Source organism: Neomonachus schauinslandi, chromosome 6 (assembly GCF_002201575.2).
Source record: "Neomonachus schauinslandi chromosome 6, ASM220157v2, whole genome shotgun sequence".
In the NCBI taxonomy this organism is placed as follows: Eukaryota; Metazoa; Chordata; class Mammalia; order Carnivora; family Phocidae; genus Neomonachus; species Neomonachus schauinslandi.
The window spans coordinates 37,700,149-37,716,315 of record NC_058408.1 but is presented as its reverse complement, the minus strand read 5'-3'; the positions used below and the strand labels follow the sequence as shown (position 1 = coordinate 37,716,315).

At 37.7% G+C, this 16,167-nt stretch overlaps 1 protein-coding gene and 1 pseudogene across 2 annotated transcripts in view; one reads left to right on the top strand and one right to left on the bottom strand.

The window, feature by feature from the left end:
- The first annotated feature begins 66 nt into the window (after positions 1–66).
- NSL1 (NSL1 component of MIS12 kinetochore complex) overlaps positions 67–16,167 on the top strand; it is a 34,618-nt gene continuing 18,517 nt past the window's right edge. The window contains exons 1-4 of one of the 2 annotated variants that reach the window (XM_021682548.1): positions 67–300; positions 3,466–3,541; positions 8,043–8,173; positions 11,023–11,077. In XM_021682548.1, the coding sequence (XP_021538223.1) occupies positions 67–300; positions 3,466–3,541; positions 8,043–8,173; positions 11,023–11,077 (496 nt within the window). The remainder of the gene's footprint in view (positions 301–3,465; positions 3,542–8,042; positions 8,174–11,022; positions 11,078–16,167) is intronic. The other variant, XM_044916369.1, reaches the window with a different exon arrangement.
- Positions 9,968–10,065, bottom strand: LOC123325194 (annotated as a pseudogene).

The window sequence follows — 16,167 nt, the reverse complement described above, 5'->3', positions numbered from 1 at the left end:
CTGTTCCCCCAGTGAGAGCCCGCCCTTCCGCTCCCAGCGTTCCCGCCCGCAGTTCAAACTGGAAAAATGGCAGCGGCTCCTGTGTTGGTGGTCCCTTCCCCTTCGCGGGACGTGGAGAGAGTGGCCGGGGCGGACGACGGGGCCTCGGTCGCCGGCACCTCCCGAGAGGACTTCCGGGTGCGCTGCACCTCGAAGCGGGCCGTGACGGAAATGCTAGAACTGTGCGGCCGCTTTGTGGAAAAGCTCGGGGACGCGCTGCCAGAGGAGATTCGGGAGCCTGCGCTGCGAGATGTGCAGTGGGTACGGGCCCGGTAGCTATCTCTTATCACCCCCTTACCCTATACCTCTCTCAAGGCTCAGAAAGAGCCTACGACAGGCTTCGCAAAGTTAACGGTGCTGCCCGCTCCGGTAGAAGAAGCCCGAGAAACGCGAGGGGTCGAAATAGATGCTAGTGTCAGCTGGGTATTAATCGCTTAGACCAGCGCCTTCCAGTAGAAAAATACAAGGCGAGCTATGTATGTAACTTGAAATTAAAGGAAGAAAAAATAGGTGAAATTAATTTTAATGTTATGTTTTATTTAGCCCGCTCTATCCACGATACCGTTTTAACTTATAATAGTAAAAAGGAAACGAACGAGATCTTTTCTTTTTTTTTTTAAGATTTTATTTATTTATTTGAGACAGAGAGAATGAGAGAGAGAGAGCACATGAGAGGGGGGAGGGTCAGAGGGAGAAGCAGGCTCCCCGCCGAGCAGAGAGCCCGATGCGGGACTCGATCCAGGGACTCCAGGATCACGACCTGAGCCGAAGGCAGTCGCTTAACCAACTGAGCCACCCAGGCACCCCGAACGAGATCTTTTCTATTCTTTTGTTCCTACTAAGCTTTTCAAATCTGGTGGCGTAAATTTAGAGCTCATCTCCTTTAGGGCTATAGCCACATTTTAAGGCCTCAGTAACCACAGAGTAGCCAGTGGCTCCCCTATTGGACAGTGCAGACTGACTCTAGGAGGAATTCTCTAGGAAGGGGTAATCCTGGAAGTCAGCCAGTCACCGCACTGGCCTTTGGTCTTTTCCTTTTACCTGTTTTAGAACTTCATGTAAAGTCGTGAAAACATTTTCCCTCCAACTCTAAAGTAGATAAGGAAGCTGTCTTGATTAATAACTTCGCTGGCCCTCATAACATTTCCCCTTCCTTTCTCACATATTTTGCAAAGCCCTGAAGAAGCTAGTTTTTTGAGGAAAGACACAGCATTGAGGGATTGGTACCTGCCTTAAGGAAGCATACAATCTATCTCTAGAAAATAAGTTTAAAAGTTCATAATGCAGCACACTTGTGAGTTCGAATGACCACAGTGCAAACAATAAAAATAAACGTCAAATGGAAGAATAAAGAAACAGCACCTGGGTAGCGAGTCTGTGTTCCAGTTTTGTATACAGTAACGCTGTTACTACCTTCTTGCAAGGAAGGGAAGAATAGAGACATACCTCAGGACATTTTTAGTAGTTTTTGGGAGAAGACTGTTTTGTTGCATAATGATCTTAGAATTTGCCCCTTTCTAAGAAGTGCTAACATATTTAGAACATTTACTTTACAGAAAAAGAGGAGCTTGGCTTGACCTATTAAACCTTATTTAATGGATGATAAAGTGAATTAGAAGATAAAAGTTTGAAGACTTAAACTACCAAGGAATTCACTTGTGTTTTATATTAAAAGCAGATAAAAGGCAGAGGCTTTAATTATGTTGACATATCTCTTTATCTAAAACCATGTAATATTGTAATGGGTATTCTAAAAAAAATCGCATTGATATGATTGTGCAATGAATATTACAGTTTGTATTCTGAGATAATCCTTGAATGCCCATATATAAAGTAAGGATTTTATTTTATAAAATCTTTAAAATGTAGAGTGTGTACGTTAACTCATAATTATCAGTCATTTGATTTATGCTTATTTTTACTTCTACAAAGTGTGTAAAATACATTCTCATTGTAAAAAACAGCATAAAGCAAAAGTCTGAATTCCTCTCCCCCATCCCTCTTCCTTCCTGGAAATAACTTACTATTTTGGAGGGCCCATGGAGGGTGTAATCCTATACATTTTTTTATGGCTTTACATCTCTCTGTTGTTTTAGATTTTTGTTTGTTTTTTACATTAATAGTGTTAGGATGATGTATTTAGCAATTTAGCTTTTTTTTTTTCTCTACCAAATCTGTCTTCGACTATTTTTTGTCAATGTTAGGTAGAGATATACTTTATTTTTTTTTAGTATTGCATGACATGGATATAGTATATATATATATATATTTTAAAGATTATTTATTTATTTGAGACAGAGAGAACGAGAGAGCACATGAGAGGGGGGAGGGTCAGAGGGAGAAGCAGGTTCCTTGCTGAGCAGGGAGCCCGATGCGGGACTCGATCCAGGGACTCCAGGATCATGACCTGAGCCGAAGGCAGTCGCTTAACCAACTGAGCCACCCAGGCGCCCCTGGATATAGTATATTTAACCATTTTCCGAATTTGAATTTAGATTTTATTTTCCCCTCAGTATTTTATAATTTCAAATAGTGCTTTAACAAACATTACTAGTACATTCTTTTTATGTTTTTATGAGAACAGTTTTTTAGGATACATTGCTAGAAGTGAAATTGTTAGATAATAGGGAATGTGCATTTAAAATTTTAATGGCACTATCAAATTCCGTTAGTCCCTTATTTTTTAATGTAGTATAAACATTTTTAACCTTACAAAAAACAGACTAGTACAGTGGACACCTGTATATCCATCACCAAAAAAATTTTTTTTTAAGATTTTATTTATTTATTTGACAGACACAGCGAGAGAGGGAACACAAGCAGGGTGAGGGGCAGAGGGAGAAGCAGGCTTCCCGCCGAGCAGGGAGCCCTATGCGGGGCTCGATCCCAGGACCCTGGGATCATGACCTGAGCTGAAGGCAGTTGCTTAACCGACTGAGCCACCCAGGCGCCCCTACACTTCCTATTTTAAAGCAAACTTCAGAGATCATGTCATTTGATTTCTGTGTACTTCAGTGTACATCTCTAAAAATATATAGTCCTTTATGAAGTAGAAATTAATTTTACTTTGTTTTAAGCATTTTTTCCTTGTTAACACTGATGCTTGTTCAGCAGCATATGTAGTACTTGTACCCTTGAGACTCAGCTGAGCTCAACTTTGTTAGCTTGTATTTTTTCTTCATTTAAGGAGTATATAAATTTTTGCATCAAATTTTCTCAGATGTAGTGTAATGGTTATTATCAGAGCTAAAATGTAGGTAGAATCAATGATTGAAATGGAATCTTCATTGAAAAGAATATACTAATAAGCTAGTCTGTTTTTCTTGATATTCCGTATTACAAATCTGAAATTCTTATTTTGCCAAAATGTTTTAGTTCAATATTTAAGTTATTTTTAGTGACTTAAGTATTGTGAATTTATTTCAGACTTTTGAATCAGCTGTGCAAGAGAATGTCAGCATTAATGGGCAAGCATGGCAGGAAGCTTCAGATAATTTTATGGGTATGTGATTTAACTTTCCTTCTGTCATTAATTTCTGAGTTATTTTTGTAGCTAATTTTATCTCGAATGCTAATTTTTAATCCCCATTTTCAGTCTTTTTTTTTTTTTAAGATTTATTTGTTTATTTATTTGAGAGAGAGATAGCAGAGTGAGAGATAGCACCAGCGGAGTAGGGGGGGCACAGAGGGAGAAGCAGGCTCCCCATTGAGCAGGGAGCCCCATGTAGGGCTCAATCCCAGGACTGAGCCACCCAGGCGCCCCTCAGTGTCCCTTCTTTTAAAAATTTTCCTTCACTGGGGGGAAAAGGGAAACATCCAGAAGACTACTGAGGCAAACTACCCAGTAGGTACCTTGATATTTTTATATATGCTATCTGGCATTCTCAACAAGATTTTCACCTCATTAGTCTTTGAAAGTACCCTTGTCAGTAGTTTACTGGAAAATACTGTACAACTATCTCCAGATGAAGAAACAGGCCCAGAGAATTTCTATGAGTAATACCTTATAAATCAAGTTGTATTTTTACAAATGATCCTTATAGTAGATAGCAAAGTACCCTTAGAAGTATGAAGAAGAGTACCAACCATGTAAAGGATGAGGTAAATATATGGAGAAGCCTCTTTAGAGACAGAATACTTCCTTTTTTTTAAAGATTTAATTAATTAATTAATTTGACAGAGAGAGCGAGCGTGAGAGAGCACAAGCAGGGGGAGCTGCAGAGGGAGAGGGAGAAGCAGACTCCCTGCTGAGCAGGGAGCCTGATGAGGGGCTCCATCCCATGACCCCGGGATCATGACCTGAGCTGAAGGCAGATGCTTAACCAACTGAGCCACCAAGGCGCCCCAGAATACTTTCTTCAAAGCAGACATGATTGTACCCTAACTAATGGTGTTGACATATCTAAAAAAAATCAAAGTTTTAATGGAAAGAAAATGGTCAGTGGTCAGTGTAAGAAGGAAAAAATTTAGTAGAAAAGGAACGATTTGTGTGAGAAGAGAGTCAGAATTCTCCAGCAAAGTCTAGGAGAAGGGCTACCCTGACAAGAGGGTCAGAGTGTCTTGTCTTTCCCCATGGTGATATTACAGAGTCTGACCAGCATAACTTGGTATCACTGCTTGATATTACTTGCTATCCAGTTATACCCTTGAGCTGATTCCAAGCTCATTCTATCCACCCTCTGTGGTTATAATTTTTCTTCTCAACATTAAGATAATACTTTGCCCAGAAAACTTCACTGTCTAATCCTTGGGATTATTATAGTTATCTCTTCAAAGTCACCAAAATTTACTTTCTGGTTTATATATTGAGATGGTAAAAGCAATAACATTAGATTTCCCAAATTTTATCAGAATGATTGCCAGTTAGTAGGGGAGAGGGAGTGTATCACAATCACCTAAAGTATTTTTAAACTATACAGGCTTTCCTGTGTATTTGACTCTTGTTCTCTGAAGTCACTTTGGAGTTGCTTTATTGTTGCTCCAGGCTGCCTTTAGCAATATGATTCATCAATTTATAGATTAAGATATATATTTTCTGATAGGTTGGCAGCCTGGGTAGAGTGTGGTTATTCTTTGTCCCTTTTCCTTCCTATAATCATGAGGGGAAATAGTTGAGAATACTACAATTTTACCTTCTTTCATGGGCACTTGATAATGCCAAGCACTGTACCAAATTCTAGGATGTAGATGAAAACACATGGTCTTACTATTTAGGAACTCATTGTTAATGGAAGGAAATGGACAAGGAATTACTATACTGTTTAGGAAGGGGGATAAGACCCAACAGAGTAGATTGTTGTTAAATTAAATGCATTTAATGAATGACAGCATGCTAGATAAAAAGGAGGAAGGATATTTGAAGCAGAGAGAACAGCATGTACAAAGGCACAATGGAGTGATATGTTTGGAAAATGTCAAAAATGAATTGGGAAAACTAAAATGGTAGGTGTGGCCAGAGAGATAAGTTGGGGCCAAATCACAAAGAACCTTGAGGGTTTGCTAAGGAATTTGTACTTTATCTTGTAGGCAATGGGGAACCAGTAGAGATTTTTAAAATAGAATTTACATGAAAAGCTTTGTGTTTTAGAACACTAACTGCTGGCTGTGTAGGGGTGGATTAGAGAGGGGTGAAATTCAAGGCAGGCTGATCTTAGGGAAGTTATTGAAATAGTACAGTAAAAAATGGTGAAGACTTGCCCTAAGATGGTAGGAAAGGAGAGAAAAAGGTTCAGCAGATAGGATTAAAAGCATTTGTATCTGACCTAATACATAGAAGCAATAAGTAAGCTTCGCAAGGGCAGAGGTTTTTTGTCTGTTTTGTTCACTGGGATCATTGTAAAAATGAGTGAACAAGTAAAAGGAAAAAAAGTGAATGAATATACAAGTGAAAACAACTTTCTCCCTTCCTCTGTAACTACCCTGAAAGGACTTGACTTCAGGCTTGACCAGGTACATTTAAGAATTAAGGTGTAAGTTCCTTGAGAGCAGGGGCTATATTTGTTTTTCAACACTTAGCTTGGCATATAGTAGGACACAGTAAATACTTGTTAAATTGGTGACAAAATCTTCCCTGCTCAAATTGTTTATACATTTCAGTTTTGTAGTTTTATCATTAGGTGGCGCTAAAAAACCATTTTCCTGCTCCATAGAAGATTTAGCTGGGAGACTTTTTTTTTTTTAACTGGGAAATAGTACATTATTTCAGGCTAATGATTGAACTTTTTATATGGATAAATGAAAATTTAGGAAGGGCTGCTCATCTAAATGAGTGTTCAAAGTAAGCAGTGACTGTTTTTCTCATAATACTCTCAAAAGAATTTAGTTGGACTTAATATTTGTTACATGAATGAGAGATACCTGATGTACTTCATTAATCTTTACCCAATATGTATGTGTGTGCATATATATATATATATATATATATATATATATATATATATGCTGATATATGTCGGCAATGTTTGAAAGTTTCCAATAATAAATACCACTGTTTCGGACTTCTTAATGAAGCTTCTACTTAATAAAATAGATATATTTCTAGCATAGACTATGACATAGCAGAACAGGTGTGATGAGACCAGCTAAGCCAATGACCTAGCTCTTTAGTATTTTTTTTTTTAAAGATTTATTTATTTGAGAGAGAGTGAGGGTTCGTGTGTGCACGTGAGCAATGATGGGGCAGAGGGAGAAGGTGAGAATCCTCAATTAGATTCCCCCCCTGAGCACGGAGCCACTCCGGGCTGGATCCCAAGACCCTGAAATCATGACCTGAGCCGAAATTGAGAGACCCTTAATCAACTAAGCCACCCAGGCACCCCATTCTTTAGTGTTTTTAACTACTTATTTTTTTTTTTAAAGATTTTATTTATTTATTCATAAGAGACAGAGAGAGAGAGAGGCAGAGGGAGAAGCAGGCTCCCTGCTGAGCGGAAAGCCCGATGTGGGACTCGATCCCAGGACCCTGGGATCATGACGTGAGCCGAAGGCAGACGCCCAACCATCTGAGCCACCCAGGCACCCACTATTTATTTTTAAAGATGATTTTCAAAATATGGTTGATGTACCACCTGCATTCATTTCATCTTCGGTGCTTAATTTTGGGGCCCCATTCCAGAAGCTTCTGTTGAATCAAAATTTCTGCGCTTCTGACAAGTTCCCCATGTAATTTTTCTGCTGGAGTTTGAGATTCACTATTTTAAAACAGGAAAGCAACAGATAAATAGTTTTAGTTAAATCAAATAAATTATAAAGTCACTGTGTCTCTTACTTTTTCCTACTATTCCAGTTGTGTCTACTTCAGATTTAGCTATTCCACTCTGCTACTGTCACAGCTTTGGTGCAGCACATAATGAAGTCAAAACATGTTGGAAACTCTGACATTAAATGCCCTTTACAGTCTAGTTCTTTTATATTTTATCATCCTTTCCTTACACTTTATCCTGCAGCCATTTAGAACTTTTAGTTTTAGAACAAAGTTTCCCAAAACCTCTATGATCTTGCAGATACAGTTTCTTCTGCCTAAAATGCTTCTCCCTGTTATTTTTTGTCCCACCTTTTTTTAATCCAATGGATTTACATTTATATTTCAAGGCTTATTAGCTCAAATGTTGCTTTCTGTTCAAAGTCTTAAATTCCCTAGGCAGAGTTAGGGTTCCGTTGTTCTCTGTCTGAATAGCATTTTGTTCATACCTCAATTGCATTTATCAGTTGTTTCGCAGTTATGTTTCTTCCAGGGAACTGTGGACTCCTGGAGAGCAGGGATCATGTTATATTCATCTTTGTATTTTTCTAATTTCGGCCTGGCTTCCCATAGGTGCTCAGTAATTGATTTTTCAATGAGTAAATAAATGAATTAATCACCAAAGTGGGGGCATCCATTAACTTGCCATATTTGTTTTTCTTAATTATTCTGTATTTTCTAAATTTAGCTTGTTATATTTTTATATAGAATATAAGCGATGTGTTTTAAGAAATTTTTTGATATTGTTTTTCTCTTGAAATAGATTCTGATATCAAAGTACTTGAAGATCAGTTTGATGAAATCATAGTAGATATAGCCACAAAACGTAAGCAGTATCCCAGAAAGATCCTGGAATGTGTCATCAAAACCATAAAAGCAAAACAAGAAATTCTGGTAAGATGATTTATCTTTGAGATAATAAGTTTTGTGTTATGTCTATTTTACTACAATTAAAAAAATTAAAGTATGAGATGATATCTATGTGGACACAGATGACATTTTGTCTTCTTTGTCTTTTCTTCCTCAATTACTACTGTTGATCTCTTGTAAGATTTTTTCCTGTTCTTTTTTTTTCTTTTTAAAGATTTTATTTATTTATATGACAGAGAGAGACAGCGAGAACAGGAACACAGCAGGGGGAGTGGGAGAGGGAGAAGCAGGTTTCCCGCTGAGCAGGGAGCCCGATGTGGGACTCGATCCCAGGACCCTGGGATCATGACCTGAGCCGAAGGCAGATGCTTAACGACTGAGCCACCCAGGCGCCCGATTTTTTCCTGTTCTAAGTTATACTAGATTTTGAACACAGGTGATTTTTTTTTTTTAAGATTTTTATTTATTTATTTGACAGAGAGACACAGTGAGAGAGGGAACACAAGCAGGGGGAGTGAGAGAGGGAGAAGCAGGCTTCCAGCGGAGCAGGGAGCCTGCTTCTCCCTCTGACCCTCTCCCCTCTCATGTGCTCGCTCTCTCTCATTCTCTCTCTCTCTCAAATAAATAAAATCTTTAAAAAAAAAAAAAAAGAATTTGAGGAAGGAAGACTAACTTTACAATTCTGAGTCCAGGAAGGAAAAATAAATTTATCTTTTTTTTTTTTAAAGATTTTAATTATTTGAGGGGGTGCAGAGGGAGAGAATCTTCAAGTAGACTCCCTGTTAAGCGTGGAACCTGACTTGGGGCTCCATCTCACAACCTCTGAGATAATGATCTGAGCCAAAACCAAGAGTCGGTTGCTTAACTGAGCCACCCATGAGCCTCAATAAATTTATCTTTTAGGCCTTTTCTTTCTGTGTGTCATTTGTGTTTGGCACATTATTTGTATATGTTTATATATTTTGGAAGACCCCTTTAGCTTAAAATTGATGATGATAGCTGAACACCTGTTCATGACACCAAAATTTGCTTTATGAATTGTGTATAATTTGTTTTGCTCCAGAAGTCATGATGGGGTAGGAGTAGGTTTGCTGGGAATGGCACTGCCTCTGGAGCTGGAAACACATGTTGCTTTAAATTATGTTATACTGTTTGTCATTAATTTTTGAAATTAGCATACTTTCACATTTAAATCTTCCAGTTGCTTTTTGTCAGGAATTTTTTTTTTTAAGATTTTATTTATTTGACAGAGACAAAGTGAGAGAAGGAGCACAAGTAGGGGGAGAGGGAGAGGAAGAAGCAGGCTCCCCGCCAAGGAGGGAGCCCGATGTAGGGCTCAATCCCAGGACCCTGGGATCATGACCTGAGCCGAAGGCAGACGCCTAATGACTGAGTCACCCAGGCGCCCCTGTCAGGAATTGTTTTAGACAGTAAAGACATTGTTCTATGAGAAAAAAATATAAGCAGAATTTTTCATTTTTTTTTTCTTCCAAAGCATTCTCAAAAAAATACCCTACTCTATCTCCCCCCTCCCAACCTTGCTTTTTAAAGTTTCTCCAGGAAAAACATTCAAAATGTATTTATTTTCTCTCTCCCTATTACTACCCCCCTTCTTTCCTGGAAAGAGTCTAATTGGTAATCAGTATTGCCTAAAAGAAAGAAAGTTGGCAGGCCTAGGTGGGTACTGCTGTGGAAGTTTAAAAATGGATGCAAAATGGATGGATGGGGTGAGGATACTAAAGGCAGCTCTTTTAGAAAACATTTTTGGCTCCTGCTGGCTTTGGGCAGGAGTAAGGAGGAACATTTTACTCTTTTTGCTGAATTGTAGGTCTTACTCCATGTCAGCCTTGCACGGGGACCATGCTAACCTTCTCTGTATCATTTCAGTTTTAGTGTATGTGCTCGCCGAAGTGAGCCCGTGGATCCTGTGCTATAGTTCTGCTCTCATAGTCCCAGCCTATCACAGGATGTATAGGCTTCAGTGTGCTGACATGGTAGCGGCCACTTTTTAAAACAGCTTCTGTGCGAATATGAGTTCTGAGTTCCAAACATTGTCTTAAAATGAACTTTTGAGGGGTGCCTGGGTGGCTCAGTCGTTAAGCGTCTGCCTTCGGCTCAGGTCATGATCCCAGAGTCCAGGGATCGAGCCCTGCATCGGGCTCCCTGCTCCGCGGGAAGCCTGCTTCTCCTCTCCCACTCCCCCTCCAATTGTATTCCCTCTCCCACTCTGTCAAATAAATAAATAAAATCTTTAAAAAAAAAAAAAGAAAATGAACTTTTGAAAAAACAGTCTATTCATAATTTGGAGACTACCTTGTACTTTAAACACAAAATTCAATCTCTGTGGCTTTAATTTGCTTGTTTGCTTTTTTTAAACTTTTTTTCTGGTGCTATTTCTTAGTGTATGCAGTAGGTGGCAGTGCTATAAAAGGTATAATTCAGACTGAGTTTGATCTTTTGGCCTCCTTTCCTACAGATTTCAGGATCCTTTTTCTTTCTTTAAATCTTTCAATTTTTCCTTTTTTCTTTTTTTCTTTCTTTTTTAAAGATTTTATTTATTTGAGAGAGAGAGCGCACTAGTGATGGGTGGTGGTGAGGGGCAGAGGGAGAGGGAGAAGCAGACTCCCCGCTGAGCGGGGAGCTCAACGCTCAACAAGGGGCTCCATCCTCTGAGGACCCTGAGATCATGACCTGAGGCGACCTGAGCCATAGACAGACGCTTAACTGACTGAGCTACCCCTGCGCCCCGCCCTTTTATTTTCTTTGAAAGAATGGTTCTACCAGCTAATAGTATATTTGCTTACATTAGTTGAAGGAAATGTTTATATGAAGGATTAAGTGATTAAATCTGTTTTAATTTATATTGTGTTTAGAAGCAGTACTACCCTGTTGTACATCCATTGGACCTAAAATATGACCCTGATCCAGGTGAGTCAGTGCTCCTTTGTGGTAAAAGTGAAGTATCAGCTTGTAATTTTTATGAGTTCCTGATACTCTTTTAAAGGTGTCCATGTGAAGGGTATCTTCCCTTCGATGCTCTAACTCACTACCAGTCATCCGTGTTTAGCTCTTCTCTAGGATTATAAAAACTTGCTCTAAATGTACTGACTCAGCAATCTCCAGAAGTAGGTCCTAGGAATCTGGACTTTTATAAAGCTCTCCCCTGACCTAGACTATTATATCTTCTCAATCTCTAACTTCTATTATAGTATCTTCCCATTTCTAACTGCTACTATACTGTCCATTCTTTGTATTACAGCCAAAGTTATACTGTTAAAGCATTCATGGTGTCACTCCCCAGTGTGATAACCGTCATTGGTTTTCTCATTGTTTCCAAAATAAAATCCAATAAAAATATAATGTTGAACTTAAGAGATATGCATACTTGATATACCTTTGAACTCAGTTCTGTTTCCATTTAGATGCATCCTTTAAAACTCAGAGAAATAAAATTGATAAAAACTTAAGTAAATCCAGCAACAGAATTTGCATTGCTAAAAATGTGGATCATACATATTTTTAAATGCTTCTGTTCTCACATTTAAAAATTTGTAACAATTTTCCTAAGAGACCTTTCGGTGTTTTCCTTTGGCACTCAAAAGTACCATTTCTTTCTTTTTTTAAGATTGTATTTATTTATTAGAGAGAACGTGAGCATGCACATGAGCCGGGGAGGAGCAGAGGGAGAGGGACAAGCAGACTCTGTGCTGAGCATGGAGCCTGATGCAGGGCTCAATCCCATGACCCCGAGATCATGACCTGAGCTGAAATCAGGAGTCAGATGCTCAACTGACTGAGCCACCCAGATGCACAACCCCTTTTTTTAAGTACCATTTCTGAACTATTAGAAAAACCTTAATTAAAACCTTCATTTATTTGTATGGGCTTCTTATACTTACGGTTTTGAGTACTTTATCTTTGTCAAATTGTGCCTTACTTTCTAACATGTCTCCTGCCCCTCATAAATCTCCCAGTGCCAATGGGGATAAACCAAGAGGGGGATGACAAGTATATAGATACTCAGAAATTTGTTAAAATCACAGCATTCACTCTGTTTGACAAATAAAAGTTGACCTAGGCTCACTAAACAGGGAAAGTTGCCAAAATGCAGTAGTTGACATATACTTGTTTTGATTTTGAACAATATAAAGATAATAATTGAAACTCGTGGTATCATAATTACCCAAGTATTACTTTTCTTCTTCTTCTTCTTCTTTTTTTTTTTTTTTAAATTCTACACCCAACATGGGGCTTGAACTCATGATCTGGAGGTCAAGAGTCACATGCTCTACAATTGAGCCAGCCAGGCATCCCCCCAAGTATTACTTTTTAGATATAATTATCCTCTAAAGAAACTTGTAACCTTTTTATCTTAGGAGGGAAAACAAATTTACTAAAATGATCTTTAAAAGGTCTACATGATTTTTTTTCCCCTACCATTCCAGTTATGTAGTAATAGTGGAAAAATCCTCTATATCATATTATTCTTACTTCAAAAGTAAGCAAAAGAATAATTAAGAATCTATACTTTGGATAAATTTTGAGATTTTGTTGTTATACACTTTCATAATATTTATGAACTTAGAATAGCATCAGTTCTGTAAGCACAGCAAAGTTAACTTACAATTTTATTAGCTGTGTATTTTGGGGCAAGTCCCTTGATTTCTTCAAACTTCAGTTTTTGTTTTTTTTTTTTTTAAAGATTTATTCATTTGAGACACAGAGATAGAGAGAGAGAGCATGAGCAGGGAGAGAGGCAGAGGGAGAGGGAGAAGCAGGCTCCCTGCTGAGCCAGGAGCCCGATGTGGGGCTCGATCCCAGAACCCTGGGATCATGACCTGAGCCGAAGGCAGACGCTTAACCATCTGAGCCACCCAGGTGCCCCAGAACCTCAGTTTTTTTATGGTAAATTCTAGATTTGGAGCCTGATGCTTTAGGTGTGAATGCCAGCTCTGTCAGTAAATATTACATTGTTCTTCCTAATTACCAAGCTTGGATTATGAATCACAAGAGATGAGGGGTTCAATAATCTATAACTAAAATACATAAGTACTAGTTTATAAAGAGATACTATGTAATAATAACCTTATTATAGGGACGCCTGGGTGGCTCAGTTGGTTAAGCATCTGCCTTTGGCTCAGTTCATGATCTCAAGATCCTGGGATTGAGCCCCGTGTCTGGCTCCCTGCTCAGGGGGGAGCCTTCTTCTCCCTCTCCCTCTGCCCCTTCCCCCCACTCATGCTTCCCCCCACGCTCTTTCAAAAAAAAACCTTCCGATAAATCCTATCTCATTTACGCCATACCTTATACATAACTTATAATACATCTAACTGGTAAAATCATACAAAATTAATTAAAATGGCTTAGGAAAATAGAAAGCATAAATTTGTATAGAACCTAAAAGTCTGAATAAGCTGCATGGGAAAATTTTTGTGGGAACTTCTTGAAAGTTTTTTCTTCTTGCTATTAGAATATTAAGTAATTTATTTATTTGAAAGCTGACATTTTTAAAGAAGGTTTTCTGGTTTTTAAAAAGCAATACTTAGCCAATGTGTATAACATTGATTTGGCAGTTATGTTAGGAACTTTGAGGGATACAGAGATAAAGTAGACAGATTCTCCCTTTAAAGAGCTTATGTTTGAGTGTAAAAGATGAACATAAAACAGAATTCGTTCATGCCCTTAACTGGTTCTTTTCCGAGTTTTCCCTGAGTAAATGCCACTTTAATCTACATTATTGCTTTAGTTAGAAGTCAACCTTGATTCTTTCCTCCCCTGAACTCCTCATATCAAGTCCATCAATAAACTACAAATTATTCCTTTGAAATATAATCTCACCATTCATCTATTTCTCTCCATCCTGCTATTATCACTTCTAATCTAGATCACCATCACTTTAGCCAGGATTTCTACACATGCCTTCTAGATGGTCTTTCTGTTTCACTCTTGTTTTTTCCCATTCCATGGTATATATATATATATATATATATATATATATATATATATATATATATAGGACAGTTGATTTTTTTAAAAGTTCTTTGAAATATTTCAAACATATAGAAAATATGGAGTATAACATAATAAACATCTTTGTTGCTACCACCCATATTTAAGGGTTATTCACATTTTTGCCAGATTTGTTTCAGACCTTTTTAGGAACTAAAAGCTATGGATGCACCTGAAAGCTCTGTACTCCTTCATCATCCTATTCTATTCTCTCTTACTTCAGAAGTAATCACTATCGGGCGCCTGGGTGGCTCAGATGGTTAAGCGTCTGCCTTCGGCTCAGGTCATGATCTCAGGGTCCTGGGATCGAGTCCCGCATCGGGCTCCCTGCTCCTTGGGAACCTGTTTCTCCCTCTGCCTTTCTCCCTCTGCCTTTCTCTCTCGCTCTGTCTCTCATGAATAAAAAAAAAAAAAAAAAAAGAAGTAATCACTATCTTCAAGCTGAGTGGATCCCTTATTGTCCATGTTATTTATGCTTTTACTCTATAGATATGTAACCATAAATAATATATGGCATTTGTTTTTAGATCTTTCTATAAATTGTATCATACTGATCATATTCTGCAACTTTTTCCCCCTTGACATTGTATATACAGAAAGCTTTCTATTCGTTGAGCTAATACATAGTATTCCGAATACACCACTGCTTATCCATTCCTCTATTGAGAGACACTTAGATTATTATTTTTTTTTTTTTGCTGTTATAAATAGTATTACAAGAACATTCTTATAACTGTTTCCTTGTATAGTGTAAATATGCCACAGATTTTCTGGAGTAGATTTCTGGAAGCAGAATTTCTAGGTCATAAGGTTTGTTTCTATTCAGCTATTACATTTGAACTGTTACTATTCAGCCTAACCCTACAGTTTCTTCTAACCCTACAGTTTCTTCTGTGAGTTGCCTATTTATATTCTTTGCCTATTTTTCTGTTGGTTTGTTTGAACTTCTAAGAGTTGTACATACAAGCATATATCCATACACACATACACACACACATTTTGGATATTAATCCTTTTGCTATAAGCACTGTAAATAATTGACTTCAATTTTTGGCTTGTCTTTTAATAATCATATATAAATTTTAATATAGTTGGATTTACTAGTTTTTTTCCTTTATAATTTGTTCTTTCAGTGTCTTTAAGAAATCCTCTACCCAAGTGACATAAAGATCCTTTGATATTTATAGATTAATTTAGAAAGAAGTGCCATGTTTAACAGTGTACATCCTATTTGTGAACATATTATATCTCATTTTGTTTTTTTTCAAAATGTCCGTCAATAGTGTTTTATAAACACATGTAATAAAGATGATTGTAAGAGTGGTGCCCGCTTGTTTCTTTGAGAACAGTGTTGTTTAAGGGAATGGATATGGTAGGCATTCTGTAATGATGTAGAGAAGTATTTAAAAATGTGTAATAAAGATAGTTATAAGAAAAAAAATAGCGTTTTATAAATTTCTCTATAGGTTTTGCACATCTTTTATTTGTTCCTAGATACCTTTTTGTAGCTATTGTAAATGGTAGCATTTTGCGATTACATAGTATAATTGAATATTGCTGATGTTTAAGAACACCACTGATTTTTATTTGCTGAATTCTTTTTAGTTCTAATGGTTTATCTAGTTTCAGTTAGATTTTTAAAAATGTAGATGATCATATCATTTGCAAGTAATGATGGGTTTTATCTTTTTTCTAACTTTATACATCTTTTTTTGTCTTATTACATTGATTAGAATCTTCAGTATAATGGTGGCTAGCAGCAATGATAGTGGTCATAATATTTTAAAATGAGTGTCTAATTTTATCGAATACTTCTTTTTTTTTTTTTTTTAAAGATTTTATTTATTTATTTGAGAGAGAGACAGACAGAGATAGTGAGAAGAGAGCATGAGCAGGGAGGAGAGAGAGAAGCAGGCTCCCACTGAGCTGGGAGCCCGATGTGGGACTCGATCCCAGGACCCTGGGATCATGACCTGAGCTGAAGGCAGATGCTTAACCGACTGAGCCAC